The sequence below is a fragment of the Lotus japonicus genome, chromosome 2 (assembly GCF_012489685.1).
Source record: "Lotus japonicus ecotype B-129 chromosome 2, LjGifu_v1.2".
In the NCBI taxonomy this organism is placed as follows: domain Eukaryota; kingdom Viridiplantae; phylum Streptophyta; class Magnoliopsida; order Fabales; family Fabaceae; genus Lotus; species Lotus japonicus.
Window position 1 is genome coordinate 12578119 of NC_080042.1, and position 18741 is coordinate 12596859.

Here is an 18741-nt window from a genome sequence, read left to right on the forward strand (position 1 = left end):
GTCCAGGGTTCGAATCTTGGAAGGGAACTTTGAAGAGATTTTCTAACTTACTAACAACTAACCACTAACATTTGCCTATAAAAAGAAATAAAATATATATATATATATATATATATATATATATATATATATATATATATATACCAACGAGTGGTTGGTTCAAGTAATACATGTTTGATTCTCCTTAAGCAAGGTATCAGGTTCGAGCCTTCTGGATGGAAAAAAACCCACGGGAAGAGTTAGCCCTACCATGATGTGAATGTTCCCAGCTCTAACATGATTGCCTTCGAAGGGGACACCTGTCTTACACAAAAAATATAATATACAATGTATATAGGAAAGATTAACGAGTGTTTAGATTAAAGGCTTAAAAGCCATTTTGGTCCCCACAAATTCACATTATTCAAAAAGAGTCCCTCAATTATTTTAATAGCATTCTCAGTCCCTAATGCTATCATCTGTTAACAATTTTGGTCCATTTTCCCTATTCCGTTAGAAAACTAATGGTTTGTGCCTACGCCGCTGAAATCCCAAAAGCCAAAAATTGTTTTGTTTTTCTTCTTTGGGACGGATGCGGCTGGCCCGATCTGGAGGGGATCTCAAATTCCAAAGGGGCTTTTTGATTAAAGGATTGATTTAAAAAGAAGCAAAAAGTGGAAGAAAAGGCCCCTGTTCCGGTCTAAATCTCCGGTCAGGGCTAAGCAATTAGGCAACAAAAGTAGAAAATGACAAGATAGCAAATGAGTAAAAAAGTGTTGGATCCCCCCACCGCATGGGCGGTGTTTCCTTTATATATTATGAAGTTTTGACCCGTTCGGGTCATAGGTCGCCTGGCCCTATAGTACAAATTCGGTAAGCCCACATGACACAAATATTGTAAGCCCAATAACAGTACACAAGCCCACAAGACACCTAAGCTTAAAAGCCATTTTAAGGGGCAGCGTGTCTTTTAAGTAAGCCCACAATACAATACTCAAAGCCCTTTAACATATAAAGTCAGTAACGCTAAACTTAAGTAACTGTTACATGCAAAAAATGTCACATAATAAACAACATAAGCTTCGCCCTTGTAACCAGCAAAGGAAGCTTCGCCTTTTTCAGCGAACGAAAAGAAGTTTCGCCCTTATCGATTACTGAAATTACATAATAAACAACATAAGCTTCGCCCTTGTCGATTACTGAAATTACTCCACCTGCTCTCTCTTTTAAGATTCTAACTGAGATCTTTTCCTGTCACTTCACTGTCATATTCCTGCCATGATCACAGATAAGATATGCAAATATTTTGAAATTTGAAACCCCATGGTGAAACGACGCCTGACGTTTCCCAAAATTCACCTCCACTCAGCATTTAATTTCTACTGACATAACTCTTATCAAACGGCACAAAGGTAATAATTACCTATTCTCAACTCTATCCACACGCAAACTCGTTCCCTTTCCCGAAACGTTTTCAAGGTAAAAATTAAAGGCCCCTAAAGAGACACGTTTCAAAGTTCATCGATTCGGCTTAAAGATGAATCGACGCGCCTGAAACCCACCAACACTATAAAACGTGGCTCAAAATCCTTTTCTTACCATTCTCTACCTTCCCAACTTTTTAGTAACTTTCTCTATAATTCTAAACAATATTCACTGCCTTGCCTCGAGTACTTGAAGAATTTCTGGGAATTTCACCAGAAACACTTCCCATCTCCTTCCAGATCTTATCACCTCTCTTCCTGGTAATCTCTTCTTCTCTCAAAATTTTACTCATCTTTTCAACTTTACTATCCTGTCTCTCCTGTTTAACTTAAAATCACTCCATCACTTCTCTAAGGATAAATAATTTTCCCCAAAACTTAGAACTTGTTTACCCAACCTACTTCACCATTTACACACAAAAACTCCTACTTGACAAACCCCATTTCTTCTTAATTTTCAGGAAACTTAGCTCTCAAAAATGGTTGCCAAAAATCCTCGTAAATCACCTAAGAAACGTAAAGAACTTCCAGTTGCTGACTCCCTATGGATCTCACGATCAATTGCTACTAGATACAGCGACTTCCACACTATTCCCAAAGTGATGGATTTGATAACCCAATATAATTTTAGGGCTGACGGTAATGATACACATTTAGATATAGTCGTCTGCGCCCCTGATGAACCCTGTTGTTTCGGTGAACCTGACCCGAATGGGAAAAATCACACTTACCTCTTCAAAACCCTGTTCCAAGACCTTGAATACAAACTCCCCCTTCCTGACTTTACCTGTTCCTGCTTAACCTTAATGAACATCGCCCCTACCCAGCTTTCTGCTAATGGTTGGGCTTACCTTCGAGCCTTTGAATTATTATGTGTCTGCCTAGGCATAATACCAACTTGCAAGAAGTTTTTCTACTTTTTCGAAACCTCCGGCATGAAGGTGAAGGGCGAATATGTTTCCCTATCCTCTGCCAGGGGGCGTGGGGTGTTTACTCTCTTTAGGAGTAATTTTAAACACTGGAAATCCAAATTTTTCAAAATAAAGGAAACCGAAGAAAGTAAAGATGTTTTCTACTTTGATGACGGAACCCCACGATTCCCTTTCTATTGGACTGATAAGCCCCAACTTATCCATAATATTCCCGAATCCTCTCTTAGCCCCGATGAGAAATATGAGGTTGATTTCTTATCCACAATTCATTTGAACCTTTATGATTTCTATGAAGCATTCAAGAAAAGAAACTTATCCTATTTTGTTGGTAAGAACATTTTTCTTCTTAATATGACTCACCCAAAAATTAATGCAAAACTCCTAACTGCTATTTTCTGCTTTTACATTTTGCAGCGAAGATGTCTCGCCTTTCTGAAGACGATATTCTCCGCTTCCGCCGCGAGCAACAGGCGTTGAAGAAAAAGCAATCTCCTGCCAAGTCCCTAACCGCACCTGAAGGGAGTCACTCTGAGACGGAGAAGAATCCAGCCCCGAAAAGAAGAAAGAAAAACCAAAGTTCTGAAAAGGCTGCTGAGAAAGCCACCATTCAAACTCCGCTGGAAAAATTCACAACCAAAGGGGCGAACCAATATGGTTCCTCAAGCGCTCCACCTCCCTCGTGGAAGAACGAACTGAAAGAATTCGAGGACATGACTTCAGAAGAAATTACTTCCTTATGGGATTCCCGCATCAACTTCAACTCTCTTGTGGAGACCAACCTTGTATTTGAAGCTGATAAGGAAAAGATGAGGAAAATTGGGCTTCAAGAAGCCTGCCAGGCCGTCATGACTAAAAGTTTGGAAATTGCTGCCATTTCCAAGATGATAGAAATTGAGTCCAGCCACTTTGATGGGCTTTCTAACGCTAAGAAGCTGGAAGATAAAGAAAAAGAAAATGAAAAGCTGAAGTCCACAATGAAGCTGTTGGAAAAATCTAACAAGGCCAACGAGAAGAAAGCCGCTGACCTGGCTTTAGAACTTGAAAAATTGAAAAAGACTGTGGAAGAAGGTGAAGCCTTACTGAAGGCGAAGGAAGAAGAAACACAAAAAATGAAGGAAGAGGCGAACTCCTTGGCCTCAGAAAAACAAATTTTGAACAAGACTGTTGATGATCTTACTGCCGAAACGGCATCTTTGAAAGCCTCCATTCTTTCCCAACTTGAGGCTGGCTTTAACAAAGCTAAGGAGCAAATCTTGTTCCTAAATCCTGACGTGTCTATCAAGACTGAAGGCGTTGATCCTTATGCTAGGATCATTGAAGGAAAATTAATCACGCCCAACTTTGATGAGGAAGAAGAAGAAGAAGAACAAGAAGAAGAAGAAGACAAGGAGAACAACAACAACAACAACAACAACAAAGAGGGCGAAGGGGAAAGCAATTGATCCTTCCTAAGAAAAACTGAAATGATGTTTTGTTCCCGTTGGTCTTATACCAAACGGTTGACTTAGTTTCCTGCTTTTTATTTCCTGCATTTCCCGCTTTCAATTAAATGTAACGCCCCCCTCTAGTATTAATGCAACAAAGCTTAAGTTTAAGTTCAAAGTGTCACCCCTAGTCTACGCTTCAAAATTACTTATCTTCCTCTAAAATCCCCCATTCCTTCTTAAAAGGTAATAACTCAGTAATCTAACTCAAAAGTTATTGTGTTCTCTAAACTTAAAGTACTGCTCTAATCAGTATAAGAATATGAAAATAATGTACTGCGAAAATACCTTTCTTCTGGATTCGTTTATCCACGAAGGCATTGATCTTAACAAGTTGTCTACCTTATGAAGAAGGCTTGACAAATTCTTACAAAACTCAAAGCCCTGGGCTTATCAAATTTTATGTCTCAAGAAAAAATTGATTTTTCTTTAACAACTATTCTTTGAATTCATAAGGCCTTTGTATTTTGAAGTGAATCAAAAATAAAAAGATCAGAAGCGCAATTTGTTCTGATATAGAAATTTGCTCGCTTGGAGACTTTGTGCTTAAGTTGGACAAGCTTAATCCAAGTTAAGGCTACGCTTATGAATTCGTGGCCAAACGCTCTAGTTTCAAGAGACTTACTCTTTCTCAATTGTCTGGAATCGCCCAATTGATAGACCTAAGTTGAAAAGTAACTTAAATGCTAACAAAGCACTCAAGAAATTTTTAAAGGTTATGCCTCGTTAAAAACTCTCCCGCCTGGGGTAGAGAAAAGAGTGCATACCTGTTTTTTCATTAAAAATTAACATCATGCCTCGTTAAAAACTCTCCCTAATGGGTAGAGAAAAGAGTGCATGCTACCAAGTCTTAATAGGCAAACCACATAGTCTTGACACTTAAGCAAATACAGAAACCACAAACAATGAACACGACGTAGTCTTTGAACAGAATAACAACACACTGAAACGAAACAAACAGAACACAACTTCAACTGTAGTAATAGCGCAAGTGTTGTGCATTCCATGCCCTTGGAACCCTGCGCCCAGATAACTCCTCCAAGTGGTAAGCCCCTTGCCCCAAATCTCGCAGAATTCTGTATGGACCTTCCCAGTTAGGTGTCAGCTTTGAATCGGTTGGACTTTTTGCCTTTCTGCGTAATACCAAGTCACCCACTTTCATGCTCCTAGGAACCACTCGTGTATTATAACGCCTTTCTGACCTCTGTTTGACTGCAGCCTCCCTTAAACGAACTTCTGCTTTAACCTCATCTGCCAAGTTCAAGTCCACTAGAACATTTTCCCGATTCTGGTTTTCTTCATATGTAGCCACTCGAAAAGTCATGTCTTGTATTTCCACTGGAATCATTGCATCAACTCCGTAAGCAAGCTTGAAAGGTGTTTCTCCAGTAGTGGATTGGGGTGTTGTGTTGTAAGCCCAAACCACTGTGATCAATTCATCAGCCCATAATCCTTTTGCTTCGCCCAATCTCTTCTTCACGCCATTCAAAATCACCTTGTTTGCTGCTTCAACCTGCCCATTAGATTGTGGGTGTTCCACTGAGGCGAACCTGTTTTCAATTCCCATTTCTGCACAAAAATCTCTGACCTTCTTGCTTGTAAACTGTGTTCCATTATCAGAAACAATGGTTGCTGGCACTCCAAACCTGCAGATTATCTTCCTCCAATAAAATTTTTTAACCTTCTCAGCTGTTATCTTCGCCATTGACTCTGCTTCAATCCACTTTGTGAAATAATCCACCGCCACCAAAACAAACTTGACTTGCGCCCCTGCAGGAGTGAATGGACCCAGAATATCTACGCCCCACATTGTAAATGGCCATGAAGAACTCATTGAACTTAAAACTTCAGGAGGTGCCCTGTGAAGATCAGCAAAAACTTGGCACTTTTCACATTTCTTAACATACTCCATACAATCGCCCTTTAAAGTTGGCCAATAAAATCCTGCCCTCAACACCTTCGAAGCCAAAGATCTTCCTCCTACATGACTGGCACAGACCCCCTCATGCACCTCAAACATAATCCTTTCTGCATCCTCTTTGCTAACACACCTTAACAACGGTACTCCTACGCCCCTCCTGTAAAGTTGTCCGCCCATCATAGTATAACGACTCGCCTCTCGTATTTGGTCCTTTGAAAACAGAGCTAAATCTGACCCATCCGCTTCCAGGCACATTCGAATTCTATCCATCCAATCTAATGCTGCTCCGCCCGTAACCACCATAACATCATCCTCCTTCACACTTGGACCCTTCAAAGTCTCTTGAATTACAGACTTGTTGTTACCTGGTTTCTTCGTGCTTGCAAGTTTGGATAATATGTCAGCCCTTGTATTTTCCTCCCTCGGAACATGATTTACCTGAAATTTGTCCATCTGCTTCAACAATTCTTGAACCTTTACTAAATACTTAGCCAACTGAACATCCTTCGCCTGATAATCTCCCTTTATCTGATTCGCCACAAGCTGAGAATCAGTTTTTATTACAATACAACGTACATTCATCTCCAAAGCAAGCCTCACCCCAGCTATTATTGCTTCATATTCTGCCTGATTGTTGCTCGCCTTGAAGTCAAACTTAAGAGATTGCTCTATAATTACTCCACCTGGTCCCTCCAAAACTATACCAGCTCCACTTCCTTTCAGATTTGATGACCCATCAACAGACAAGAACCATTCCACTTCTTCTGGTACTTTTTCTTCCGGAGACATCTCATTCACAAAATCTATCAAGCCCTGCGCCTTTATTTGTCCCTTCTTCTCAAATACTATACCAAATTCTGACAATTCGACAACCCAAGAAACCATACGCCCTGCTAAATCAGGCTTTTGAAGTACTTGGCGTAAGGGAAAGTCAGTTTTGACTTTGATTTGAAAACCTTGAAAATAAGGCCTCAACTTTCGGGCGGTGATAATCAAAGCTAGTGCAGCTTTTTCTATTTTTTGATACCTTGTCTCAGCCCCTTGTAAAGCATGGCTCACAAAATATATAATCCTCAACTCCTCTTTACATTCTTGCAATAAGACAGAACTCACAGCATTATCTGATATGGAAATGAAAATTGACAACGGAATACCTGGAATTGGTTTTGACAATATGGGAGGCTTAGCTAGATGCTCCTTTAGAGTTTGGAAAGCCCGCTCGCACTCATCTGTCCATTGAAAAGCTTTGTTCTTCCTCAAACACTGAAAGAATGGAGCCGCCTTACTCCCTGAGCATGGTAAAAATCGTGATAAGGCCGCAATCCTTCCTGTTAACTTCTGTACTTCTTTCACCGATGTTGGGCTCTGCATTTCTAGAATTGCTTTGCATTTATCCGGATTAACTTCAATTCCCCTCCGAGTAATCATAAAGCCTAAAAATTTTCCACTCTGAATTCCAAAAGAGCATTTTTCCGGATTCAAACGCATGTTATGCTTCCTGATTTCTCCAAAAGCCTCAGCCAAATCCGTACAATGACCGCCCATTTCCTCTGACTTGACCACCATATCATCCACATAAATTTCCATGTTACGCCCCACTTGCTTTTCAAAGACTCTGTCCATCAATCGCTGATAAGTTGCTCCTGCATTCTTAAGCCCAAACGGCATGGTTTGATAACAATAATTCGCTTGGTTCGTCATAAATGCTGTTTTCTCTTCATCTGGCGCATACATTCGAATTTGATGATAGCCCGAGTACGCGTCCATCAAACTCAACATTCCAAATCCCGAAGCCCGATCCACCAACTTATCTATGTTTGGCAATGGATATGAATCCTTTGGACAATGCTTGTTTAAATCCGTATAATCTGTGCACATTCGCCATTTTCCATTACTCTTCTTGACCATGACAACGTTAGCCAACCAAGTAGGATACTTCACTTCCCTTATAAAACCTGCATCAATTAACTTATTAGTCTCTGTTTTCACCGCCAATGCTTTCTCTTCGCCCATTTTACGCTTCAACTGGGCGATCGGCTTCACTCCAGGGTTCAATGCCAATTTGTGGCAAATGAACTCTGGATCAATTCCTGGAAGATCTTGGGCGCTCCAAGCAAACAAGTCCATGTTCTCAGCTAACAATTGCACCAGTCTGCTTTCCTGGATTGGAGTTAAGTTTACCCCAACCTTCAAATTCCTTTCGCCCACCTTCACTGTCTTTGTTTCCTCTTCTGGAGTCACCTTAAAATCTGAAAAGCCCTCTCTTGGGTCCAAACTAACCTCATCCTGATCAACATCAACTCCAAAAACTCTATGTCCCTCCTTCACTGCTCTTTTTCCCATGTGACCATACTGTTTGAAACTGTCAGAATAGCACTTCCTAGCAACCACCTGATCAGCCTTCAAAGTTCCAACTCCGCCCTTATCCAATGGATACTTAACTGTTAAATGCCTTGTTGAAATAATCGCCCCAAGCTTGTTAAGCGATGGTCTTCTAATAAGCACATTATACGGCGATGTGCACTGTACCACAAGAAACTTAATGGCAAAGGCTTTCTCATTTTTACCTTCACCAAACACAGTATTCAGCTCCACATATCCTCTAACAAATACTTTTTCACCAGAAAAACCAACTAATGCCCCATCGTACGGTAACAGATCAGTTTCCGTAAGCCCTAACTTTTCAAATGCATCGCCATATATCAAATCTGCAGAACTCCCTTGATCCAACAGTACCCTCTCAATTTCGTAATCAGCAACTTTTAACATCACCACAATGGGATCATCTTCATGAGGTTGTACTCCCTCAAAATCTCTAACAGTGAATGTAATATCGGGCCGATTGACTCCCCAACTTCCCCAATCGTTTGTATAGACAGCATTAATGGAATGAACATACCTTTTCCTTGAAGAATTAGTCATACCTCCTCCTCGAAATCCCCCAAATATAGAATGAATGCGCCCTTTAGTTTCAGCGCCAGCTTGCTTCTTTGGTTCAGACTCTTCAATTTCCTTCCCTGTATCATCACGCTTCGTTGAGGTTCCAGCTCCGTCCGAGTCCTTTCGCCCATCCAGTTGACGCATGTAGCCTGCTTTTATTAATGCCTCAATCTCTTTCTTTAGGGTAAAACAATCATCTGTATTGTGTCCCGCGATTCGGTGGTACTCACACCACTTACTCCTGTCCACGTTGCCTGGTGGGCGTTTTGGTTGTTTAGGAAAACGAATTGTGTTCGCCTCCAGACACATGTGCAATGCTTCAGTTAAATTAACCGCGAGTGGGGTCGACCTGTCTTGTTGGTTTCTGGTCCACGTCATCGATCCATAACCACGATTTCCATAAGGCTGGGCACGATTGCGAAAATTAGAGCGGTTATCGAAACGACTTGAATTATTGTAACCTCTCTCTCCTTTTGTAACCGCTCCGCCCGAACGCTGATCATTAACCACCGCCTTTTTCGAATCTAACTGCTGTTGTTGGCCAGTTACCGCCGCACTTTTACGGTTTCTCTTTATGCGATCACTTTGCTCCTCCCGAATGAAACCCTGTACCCTGCTTCGCAACTCCGCCATTGTCTCCACGGGCTTACGACTCAAACTGCTGTTCAAACTTCCTGATTGAAGACCCAATTCAAAAGCCGCAATGCAAATTTCGGGCATTTTATCCTCCAAATGCACGGACAATTGATTGAAACGCCCCATAAAGGATTGAAGGCTTTCAATATGCCTCTGTTGCAAATTAAACAAGGCTGCTGGAGTCACTTTCTGGGCGCGACTAGTTGAAAATTGGGACAAGAATTTCGCCGATAAATCCATGAACCCTGCAATTGAACGCGGTGGGAGCGTTGTAAACCAAGTCATTGCTGACTTCTTAAGAGTTGAAGGAAGCATTTTACACTTCAGAGCATCTGAAGCGCCCACAATAACCATCTTGGTGTTGAAATACACCAAATGATCCTTGGGGTCAGAATCTCCGTAGTAAGAATCAAGAACCAAAGTCTTCAAATTATCTGGAACAGTTGTGTTTGCAATGTCTTCTGTGAACGGTTGGAAATCTACCACCATCTCTGCCATTCTACGATCGCCCTCATGCAAGCCCCGATCTTGGTTGATCTCAGCAAGTTGAGTTTGCAGTTGTTGATTGTGTTGACGAAGATCAGTTAGATCCGCCATGATCTGTTGCAAAATGTCGGGCGGAACATTTTCATGGTTAACATGATTGTCCCTTCCGTTTGCTCCAGATCGATTCACCATTTTCAGTGAGTTTGAAGCCTAGGATCGAATTCCTATGCCCCACGGTGGGCGCCAATGTTCCGGTCTAAATCTTCGGTCAGGGCTAAGCAATTAGGCAACAAAAGTAGAAAATGACAAGATAGCAAATGAGTAAAAAAGTGTTGGATCCCCCCACCGCATGGGCGGTGTTTCCTTTATATATTATGAAGTTTTGACCCGTTCGGGTCATGGGTCGCCTGGCCCTATAGTACAAATTCAGTAAGCCCACATGACACAAATATTGTAAGCCCAATAACAATACAACCCCGAACACCTTTTCTCAGGTAAGCTGTTCACAATTCGATGATGATGGTTTGCCGCTTGAATTCGTTGCATAATCAATTCTATACTAGACATCAAATGTCAATGGGATTTCAGCAGAGTTTTTAATTAGCTTTCAATAATTCTTAAAAAAGTTTAGGGACTCTATTTGCACAATTCGAATTCATGGGGATTAAAAGTGCTTTTAAGCCTAGATTAAAATATTAGTATCAAAATAACTAAGCCTTACCCATATTTGACGAGAGCTGGATTTGCCACCCCAACCATTAGATTTCACACCCCTAATTTTCGGATTTTCAAGTTCCGAATTATTTCGGAATCTTAGATTCCGAAATTAATTCGTGATTTTTAGTTCAAAATACATCTAACACCACACTTTTGAGTAAAAAACCACACTTTTGAGTAAAAAAGTGCTTCGGAAACCTTATTTCCGAAATATTTCGGAAACTGAGTTTCCGTAAGTGGGGTGACATTTCTAATGGTTGGGGTGTCAAATCTAATGATCATATTTGACGGGTATATTGAGATTTTGTTCCTTCCCTTTTCCCTTCTCTCGCTTTTGTTTTCTTTTGAGAGCACCTTCCCCAATTTCCAATTTATGAGGTTGTTGCCGTCCTTCTCTTCTCACACTACTCTTTCTCTGTAACGCCCCAATCAATCAACCTACCCATTTCCCATTCACCACCAATACAGGGTTCGTTGATCTGAATGATTGAGAATTCACGTTGGATTCAATCATCTGAATTTCTCGAATGCTGAAAGCTATTGGAATTGGTTTGGCACGAAATAATGGTATGGTCTCGGAATATTAACATTTTTTTTGTGTTTTGTATTTGAATGTGTATTATTAGCTCTTCTGCAAAGTTTAAAAGTAACTGATCTCTTGCCATTGTTTATTTTTTTTATTAATGTTGAGGAGACTGAAATTTACTGTTTTGAGCATGCCTTCACTCATTCTTTACTGAATGAATTTGCATTATCCAGTTTCTTTTATTTCTTGGAAAACACAGTAGCTGAAAGATTACTACTACTTTTTCATTGAATGCGTACTATTTTTGAAATCTTAACCAGGGTCCTGAGGGGACTGTGGTTGCCTTACTTTTATAGGATATGGAATAGGCTGTGTTTGAACAAGTGTTTATGTCCAACTGAACACAACGGAGGGGGAGCCCAGATGGATAACAAACATACTTAGTTGTTGGCACCTTCGTATATATTAGTTTGTAGATTATGATGAAAAGAAATCGGGTAAGATTCTGATGGTTGCTTTCTTTATGTTGTGATTATGGCACGGCAAAGAGCAAATTGTAATCTCTTATATCTTGTTTGTGTCTTATTGATTATTACATACTTGCCATGTATATTAAATATTTTAGGGTGTGTTTCTGAGTTTTTAGGGAAGGGGAGGGGGAAGAAGGGTAAGCCCTTCCCTTGTTTGGGAGTCCAAAACCCCCAATTTGGGGGAACTGGAAAATATAATTACGAGAGGGTTTTGGAGGGTTTCTTGAAATACCCCAAACTCTTCGCCCCCCTTCTTAAAAACTCACAAACAAAGGGAGGCTCCCTTCCCTTCCCTCCCCTCCCCTCCCCTCAAAAACTCCACTTGCAAATACATGTAACTAGGTGTATGCCAAATTTATTATTTTCTCTTCTCAATGGTATTAGTAAACTAAAATGATAATGACATCATCTTCTTTGCACTTTCTTTTTCAGGTTTTCCTTATTGTAATGCTAAGCTAGTCATCTCCTTTGTCATTTGATCTGAGAGAGCTAATTTGTGGTCTTTGAATGGAAAAGAAAAGATTAGATGACTACGAACCAAGTCCAGTTCCTTCACCAAGAGCAGTAGATAGATTTGGGTTTGTAAAACAAGATGCTAATACTTCTGATGGCTTAGTCAAGAGTAGATCAGCGTATGACCATGAGAGGTATTTTGTTTTTTTCCTTTGTTATACTTATATGTGTTTCTCTGGGCTTTAATCATGAACGAGCATTAAAATTTGGCCTGTGGTCTTACCTTTACTATCATATTTCTTTAATCAGAATTAGGGAGGAGAGAAGGGTTAGAAAATGGAGGAAGATGATTGGGGTTGGCGGGAGTGATTGGAAACATTATCTCAGAAAAAAACCCCATGTTGTTAAAAGGCGTATAAGGAAAGGAATTCCTGATTGTCTAAGGGGCCTTGTTTGGCAGTTGATATCTGGAAGTCGGGACCTATTGCTCATGAATCCTGGAGTTTATGAGGTAATCAAGTCAATTTGTTCAGATGAAAGAATGTGATGTAATATTCTAATAGCTTTGTTCAGTGCTTGCTGCAGTTTATCTTGTTTCAGTTTTCCAACCAATTGATATTGAATCTAAGCTACATTTTTATTCGCGCATATTTTTGTGTCATCACTGTGTATTTCTCTTTGCTGTAACAGTTCACCAATGGTTGATATGCTGGGTTTTCTAAGTTGAACATTGTCTTTCATGGTAACACATAGCTTAAAGGATATCTTGAATGTGGATATGTACAATATTCAAAATTATCTGATCAATTATCACTCGGCTGCTTGAGTAAATCCTAGTGTGGATTTATCTTCATAAAAGTATTATTTTGTATCGAAATTGTAGACATAATTTATTCTCATGGTATTCAGCTTCTGTGAAATATTATTTCCTTAAAGATTAAAATGAAATTGCCCCAACATCCATTGTTGACAAAACATAATGCCTGTTGCATATATTTAATTAATTAATGATTCTACATTCTTCTAATGAATCCCCCTAATTACTATGAAGAATAAAATATTAAAAGCTTTTTAGGTTTCAAGGCATTGAATTCTTTTTTGTTGTTGTTGTTGTTGTTGTTGCTAACTATTTTGAGTAATTAGGATTGGAGGATTTGTTAGGAGGGTATAGCTCTACTCATTTTTTTTTTTATGTTGGGAGCAGATCCTCTCCATCGAATTTACCTCTACCTAAGATAGTGACTGTTCAATATATTCTCTTTCCATTCTGATTATCTATACAATTAATTATCTTCGATTAACCGATTGAACTACATTGGTGAAAAATAGAGAAGCATTTTTATTAATAGTTGAGTCTTAAATTTGTATTTCAGACTATTACATGTTTTAGCTAGTCTAGAGTCAATGTTAGATGTATTGGATACATTAATTAGGTCTAGAAATATCCAATTTCATAATTTGAAGTCTAATGATTCACAGAAGTTCAAAGTCATTCAAAAGTCTTCCATTAAACCCTTAAGGGTCCCATGAGTTCTAGATACATATTGGTCTGTAAACATAGATTCTTCATGTATTCTTTTTAGAGTTGAAAGTTCAGCATTTAGATTTCAGTTAAGTATATACAGAATTGCACCCCGCATTAGTCATTGTTGTTTGAGTTTTTTTTTTCAACAAGTAACATAAGTCATTAAACACTCCCAATTTCAAGGAAATATAATTTCTACATTATCCTCGCACTCAATTAATATTTTCTCATTTGATGTTGTTGGGATGCCAAAAGACAAGGATAAAGTTGGAAAAAAGAAAGTTATTCTTTCTAGGTAGTCTAAAGTTACAACTTACAAATGTTTTGGAACAAACTAAAACCTATGTGACAATTATATTGAAATACAAAGAGTTATCTCACAGCAATACTTGTGTTGTGGGGATTTCCTGGTCAAAGACCCAAAACTGTTATTAGAATTAGGGATGCCTAACTCAACCCAAAAGCTAGCTCGAGAGTTGAGGGTTGCTCCAATGTGGGACTTCTAACACACCCCCTCACGCCCAGGGCTGGACATCTGGAGCGTGGAATGAACATCAACAGGTGGCCCAAATATGAGAGGTCTCCACAACAAATGGATCTAGGATAGGCTCTGATACCATATTAGAATTTGGGAGGCATATACTCAACCACAAAAGCTTGCTCAAGAGTTGAGGTTTGCACTACCCTTATAAAGGCTATCTATGCTCTATATCTAGCCAATGTGGTACTTCTAACAACTATATATAGTATTGAGTTTCTTTTCACCGTTAGATAAGAAATTGACAGTTTGATTTCTAGCCAAGGAAATTGTTAGAAACCCCCTCAAACAGAATACGATATTTCGGAACGATGACTGAGCAAACTGAGACAAAGAAGAAAAAGAACACATCTGTTATTGGAGGAAATTGAGAACTGAAGACTCAGCACATCTCACTCACAATGTTCAGTTATATTTTTTCTCAATTTAGAAAAAACATTATAGTTGAGAATAACTTACCACATATGCCAGGTGTCATGCTTTATGATGAGGGAGTTTGTACTAGAGGAGTATTGAAAAAATTCCCTGCTATTGGTTGTGTAATCACAAACAGAGAACAAAGGAGAGAATCTCCTTCCACTTCCAGTAGTTTCCCCTTTTTGTAAAAGATCTAGTTCTCAATTTCCTGATGATAACAAAATCAGAATCCCTTTTCCGTTGACCCGTTTTACTATTTAAGCTAAACCTCTTCCTTTTCCAACTATAACTGCCCAGTTAATTTTATAACTACTTTGTAACTAACTATGACTTCATGATTGATAGGTATCCGCATCCCATAGGTTAGTTAGTTAGTTGAGGGGGTTCCTCTTAGTGGAGGGTTAGTTAGTGAGTGAGACTAGAAATACGATAGTTAGAGAGAGTATCATCATCTTTTGGATAATTTGGGATTGAGATTTAGGGAGAGGAGCTAAGACTCTTGGATTTCTCAGCAATGTTGTAGTTTTCTATACTGAATAATATCAGTTTCTGCCTTATTATTGGCTAGGTTCTATCACCAACTTACTTGAGTTCTGTCAGAAGTGAACTCCTCCCACAGGAAACATTTTATCCCACATACTACCCTACCTATTTCCATTTTTTTACAATTTCACTTATCATCCAAACCTAACATATAAGAAATTCCTTGGCCATATTATACAAGGGTGTTTAAAAGGGTTTTTTGCGTTTTGCATGTTTTAATTTTATATCATAGGAAGATATTATTATTTTGCAAATGACTATTTTTTTGCAAGTTTAGTTACGTTTGTGATGATTACTGGTCCAAGTATGAAATAAAGGTACTAAAACAGGGTACTATCTTTTATATCGAGGTTTCCTTCTTACTTTTTTGAAATTATCTGGAATTTTCTGACACTACTTTTCGACAATTGGGAGTTTGCATTGACAAGACATTTGCCTATTGCAGCAACTAGTCATATATGAGACATCAGCTTCTGAGCTAGATATAATTCGAGACATTTCTCGAACATTCCCCTCACATGTGTTCTTCCAACAGAGACATGGACCTGGGCAACGGTCCCTCTACAATGTTTTAAAAGCTTACTCAGTCTTTGACAGAGATGTAGGATATGTTCAGGTTTTACTCAGGAACCCATGACCGTTTTTTTTCCGCTTCTCCCAAAGTAATTTATAATATTGATTATTTCAAAATGCAGGGGATGGGGTTTTTAGCAGGTCTTTTACTTCTTTATATGAGTGAGGAGGATGCATTTTGGTTGTTGGTGGCATTGCTGAAAGGAGCCGTTCATGCCCCAATGGAAGGCTTGTATCTGGTAACAATTTTGTTCCATGAATTCATTTTTGCTGATTATTGATGTTGTCATGTATTAGGTCTGTCTTTTATAATATAAGTTCTAGAAATAATAATCTAAAACGTGTCCTTTACCCAACAACTTAAGCTTTTGGGATAATTGGTTCATGACACGTTCCCTACAAGGAAAGGAAAGAACTGGATATGTATTAAATTTGCATGGTTGTTTCTATTGTATACTTTCTGTTGATACAATTCTCTATTCAGCATGATCACTACTATTTTGAATGTAGGCAGGATTGCCTCTAGTACAGCAATACCTCTCTCAATTTGAACTCTTGGTGAGGGAGCATCTACCAAAATTGGGAGAACATTTTTCCCAAGAAATGATAAATCCTAGCATGTATGCCAGTCAATGGTTCATAACTGTGTTTTCATATTCCTTTCCATTCCATTTGGCTCTTCGAATTTGGGATGTATTTCTGTATGAGGTTAGTGTGCTTTCCCTTAAAAGAATCATTTGTTTGTTAGAAACATTGATCTATGATTATGACATTCTTGCCTTCCAGGGTGTTAAAATCGTCTTTAAAGTTGGCTTGGCACTGTTGAAGTACTGCCACGATGACTTGGTTGGTATAATGTGACCTTGTGGCTTGTGTTAGTTATGAATTGAATCAAATTTCTACTCATTGTCAGTGTTCTGTTTCTTTATCACAGATTAAACTACCATTTGAGAAACTGATACATGCCTTGAAAAACTTCCCTGAGGATGCAATGAATCCAGATACGTTATTACCTTTGGCATATTCGATCAAGGTTCTAATCCTTTCTCTACATTTTGATTTGTTTTCACTTGTGCAGACCCAAAAATACACGTTTTCTTCCTTATCTTGGAATTTGAAATGATTATTGCAGGATTAGGATACACTTAATTTCTTCACTGCTGATCTTCCACGTGTATTTTATTTGTCAAACTCAAAAAGTTACTTCAGTAATGAATGTTACACTATTTGTTACTTTTAAATCTCTTATTCAATGATTTCATTGCTCAGGGGATTTATATTCATAATATATTGATATAAGCTCAAGAGTTGGTCTAGTTCCAAAAATGGTGCAATTCTAGTACCAGTATATTGGTATTTAGGAGAATATGTTAAAGGACAATATTGATTAGTAGAAAAAACAATTCGTAACTTCTATGCATCTACGTGTAAAGAATTTCCCTTTTTCTGTTTCTTTCTCCCCATGATTTTTTCTCTTCTCACACATCAACACAAATTTGTCTTCTACTAAAATGGCGCAATTCTATGTTAGAAGGATTTTGGAGACACAAGGGATTGACAACATGATGTAAGAAAAGAAGGCTAGGGGATTTGGAGGGGCACTAGCATATTTAGAAAATATTACTTTCAAAGTCAAATTCCACCCTGCACCCAGAATGAGATAGAAATAGGAGAGAGAAGTGACATATATGATGTGATAGGAAAATGAGAGAAAAAAAGAGCAGCCGGGTCCGTTAAAGCTCCCACTATGTGCGGAGTCTGATCACGTGATCTATTGTATGCAGCCTTACCTTGGAAAATGAGAGAAAAAAAGAGCAGCCGGGTCCGTTAAAGCTCCCACTATGTGCGGAGTCTGATCACGTGATCTATTGTATGCAGCCTTACCTTGTTTTTTACACAAGAGGCTGTTTCTTGGACTTGAACCTGCCTCAGTCACATGGCAGAGATAGGAAAAGAAAGTGGTTGGAAATGAGATGGAAGAGAAAGTGGCTGTGGATGTATCAAAACTAAAAATATTTATTAGTGAATCAGAAGGGATTTGGCCCTATAGGTAAAGAATCATGGTGTCTCTTCTTCTGATGTTCAGTTTGTTGGTCCTACAGGTTATAAAAATGCTGGTTTATTTATTGTGTTTCTTATTATTAGACTAATGCTTAATTAGTTCTTTACCCTGTATTAATCGAATAGTGCATACTGCATCAGCTGTTTATGGCTTGTTTCCACATCCCTTAAAATTCTGTTTATCCTGCACCTAAAAAATAATAATACTAATTTGTTACACACTACATAATGGAACTTAAAATAATGCATGCCCAAGTTGTGATTAGACTGTAGAGTAGCTTCTGTGTAAAAGACAATATCTTTTTAAGTTACATAATTATATGGTTATGCACCTGTGTTACTGTTCTTATCAGATATCCAAGCGTTTAGAGGAACTTAAAGAAGAATATGAGAAGAAGAATGGAAAGATTAGTAGGTCTGGAGAACTTTCTAAGAAGCCCATGCTTTCAAGCCTCCATAGCAACTGAAGCAGGAGTACAAGCTTAAAGGATTCATAGGACCTGCTTGGAACTATGACAATGTCAAAATCACATTCTTAGATTCTGTATTGTGACAATATGTTGTATCTTTTGTACAGTTATATCAGTTATTGACTTCTCATCCAAGTTCTGTGAATTTGAAAATCTATTGTACATCTAAATACTGATATAGGTCTTATACTTCCCTGACTGTATAAAGTCGATTTTTTAAAGAACAAAACGTGATTTTTGTTATTGTGATAGAGAAAATTGAGATAGCCGGAATTTTTATTATTGTGTGAATTATTTTATTCAAAAATGTTATCAACATGCCCCAAATTCACTAGATATATATCAGAAGAGAAGAGAGAAAAATATAAGATACATAAGTCCAGTTCATAGAAAATGATGAGACAGATAAGAAGAAAAAAAAAAAACACTTGGTTTCGGGAATTGGACCAAAATATTTTCTTCAAATTCTTTGGTCCATCTTTTTGATTTTGGATTGTTTCTTGCTTTCCTTGGGGAGGTTAGGTGG

General features: G+C 38.6%; 1 protein-coding gene across 3 annotated transcripts; it reads left to right on the forward strand.

Moving 5' to 3' along the window:
- Nucleotides 1–10896: 10896 nt before the first annotated feature.
- LOC130737615 (uncharacterized) lies at nucleotides 10897–18458 on the forward strand. 3 transcript variants are annotated; one of them, XM_057589427.1, is made up of 10 exons: nucleotides 10897–11146; nucleotides 11426–11602; nucleotides 12068–12282; nucleotides 12398–12599; nucleotides 15557–15727; nucleotides 15807–15923; nucleotides 16195–16392; nucleotides 16471–16530; nucleotides 16619–16717; nucleotides 18099–18458. In XM_057589427.1, the coding sequence occupies exons 3-10, from the start codon at nucleotides 12143–12145 to the stop codon at nucleotides 18210–18212; spliced, it is 1101 nt and encodes a 366-aa protein (XP_057445410.1). In that variant the 5' UTR covers nucleotides 10897–11146; nucleotides 11426–11602; nucleotides 12068–12142; the 3' UTR covers nucleotides 18213–18458. The 3 variants fall into 3 exon arrangements, with proteins under 3 accessions (XP_057445410.1, XP_057445411.1, XP_057445409.1); XM_057589428.1 differs by having other exon boundaries at nucleotides 11462–11602; XM_057589426.1 differs by lacking the exon at nucleotides 11426–11602.
- Nucleotides 18459–18741: the final 283 nt, after the last annotated feature.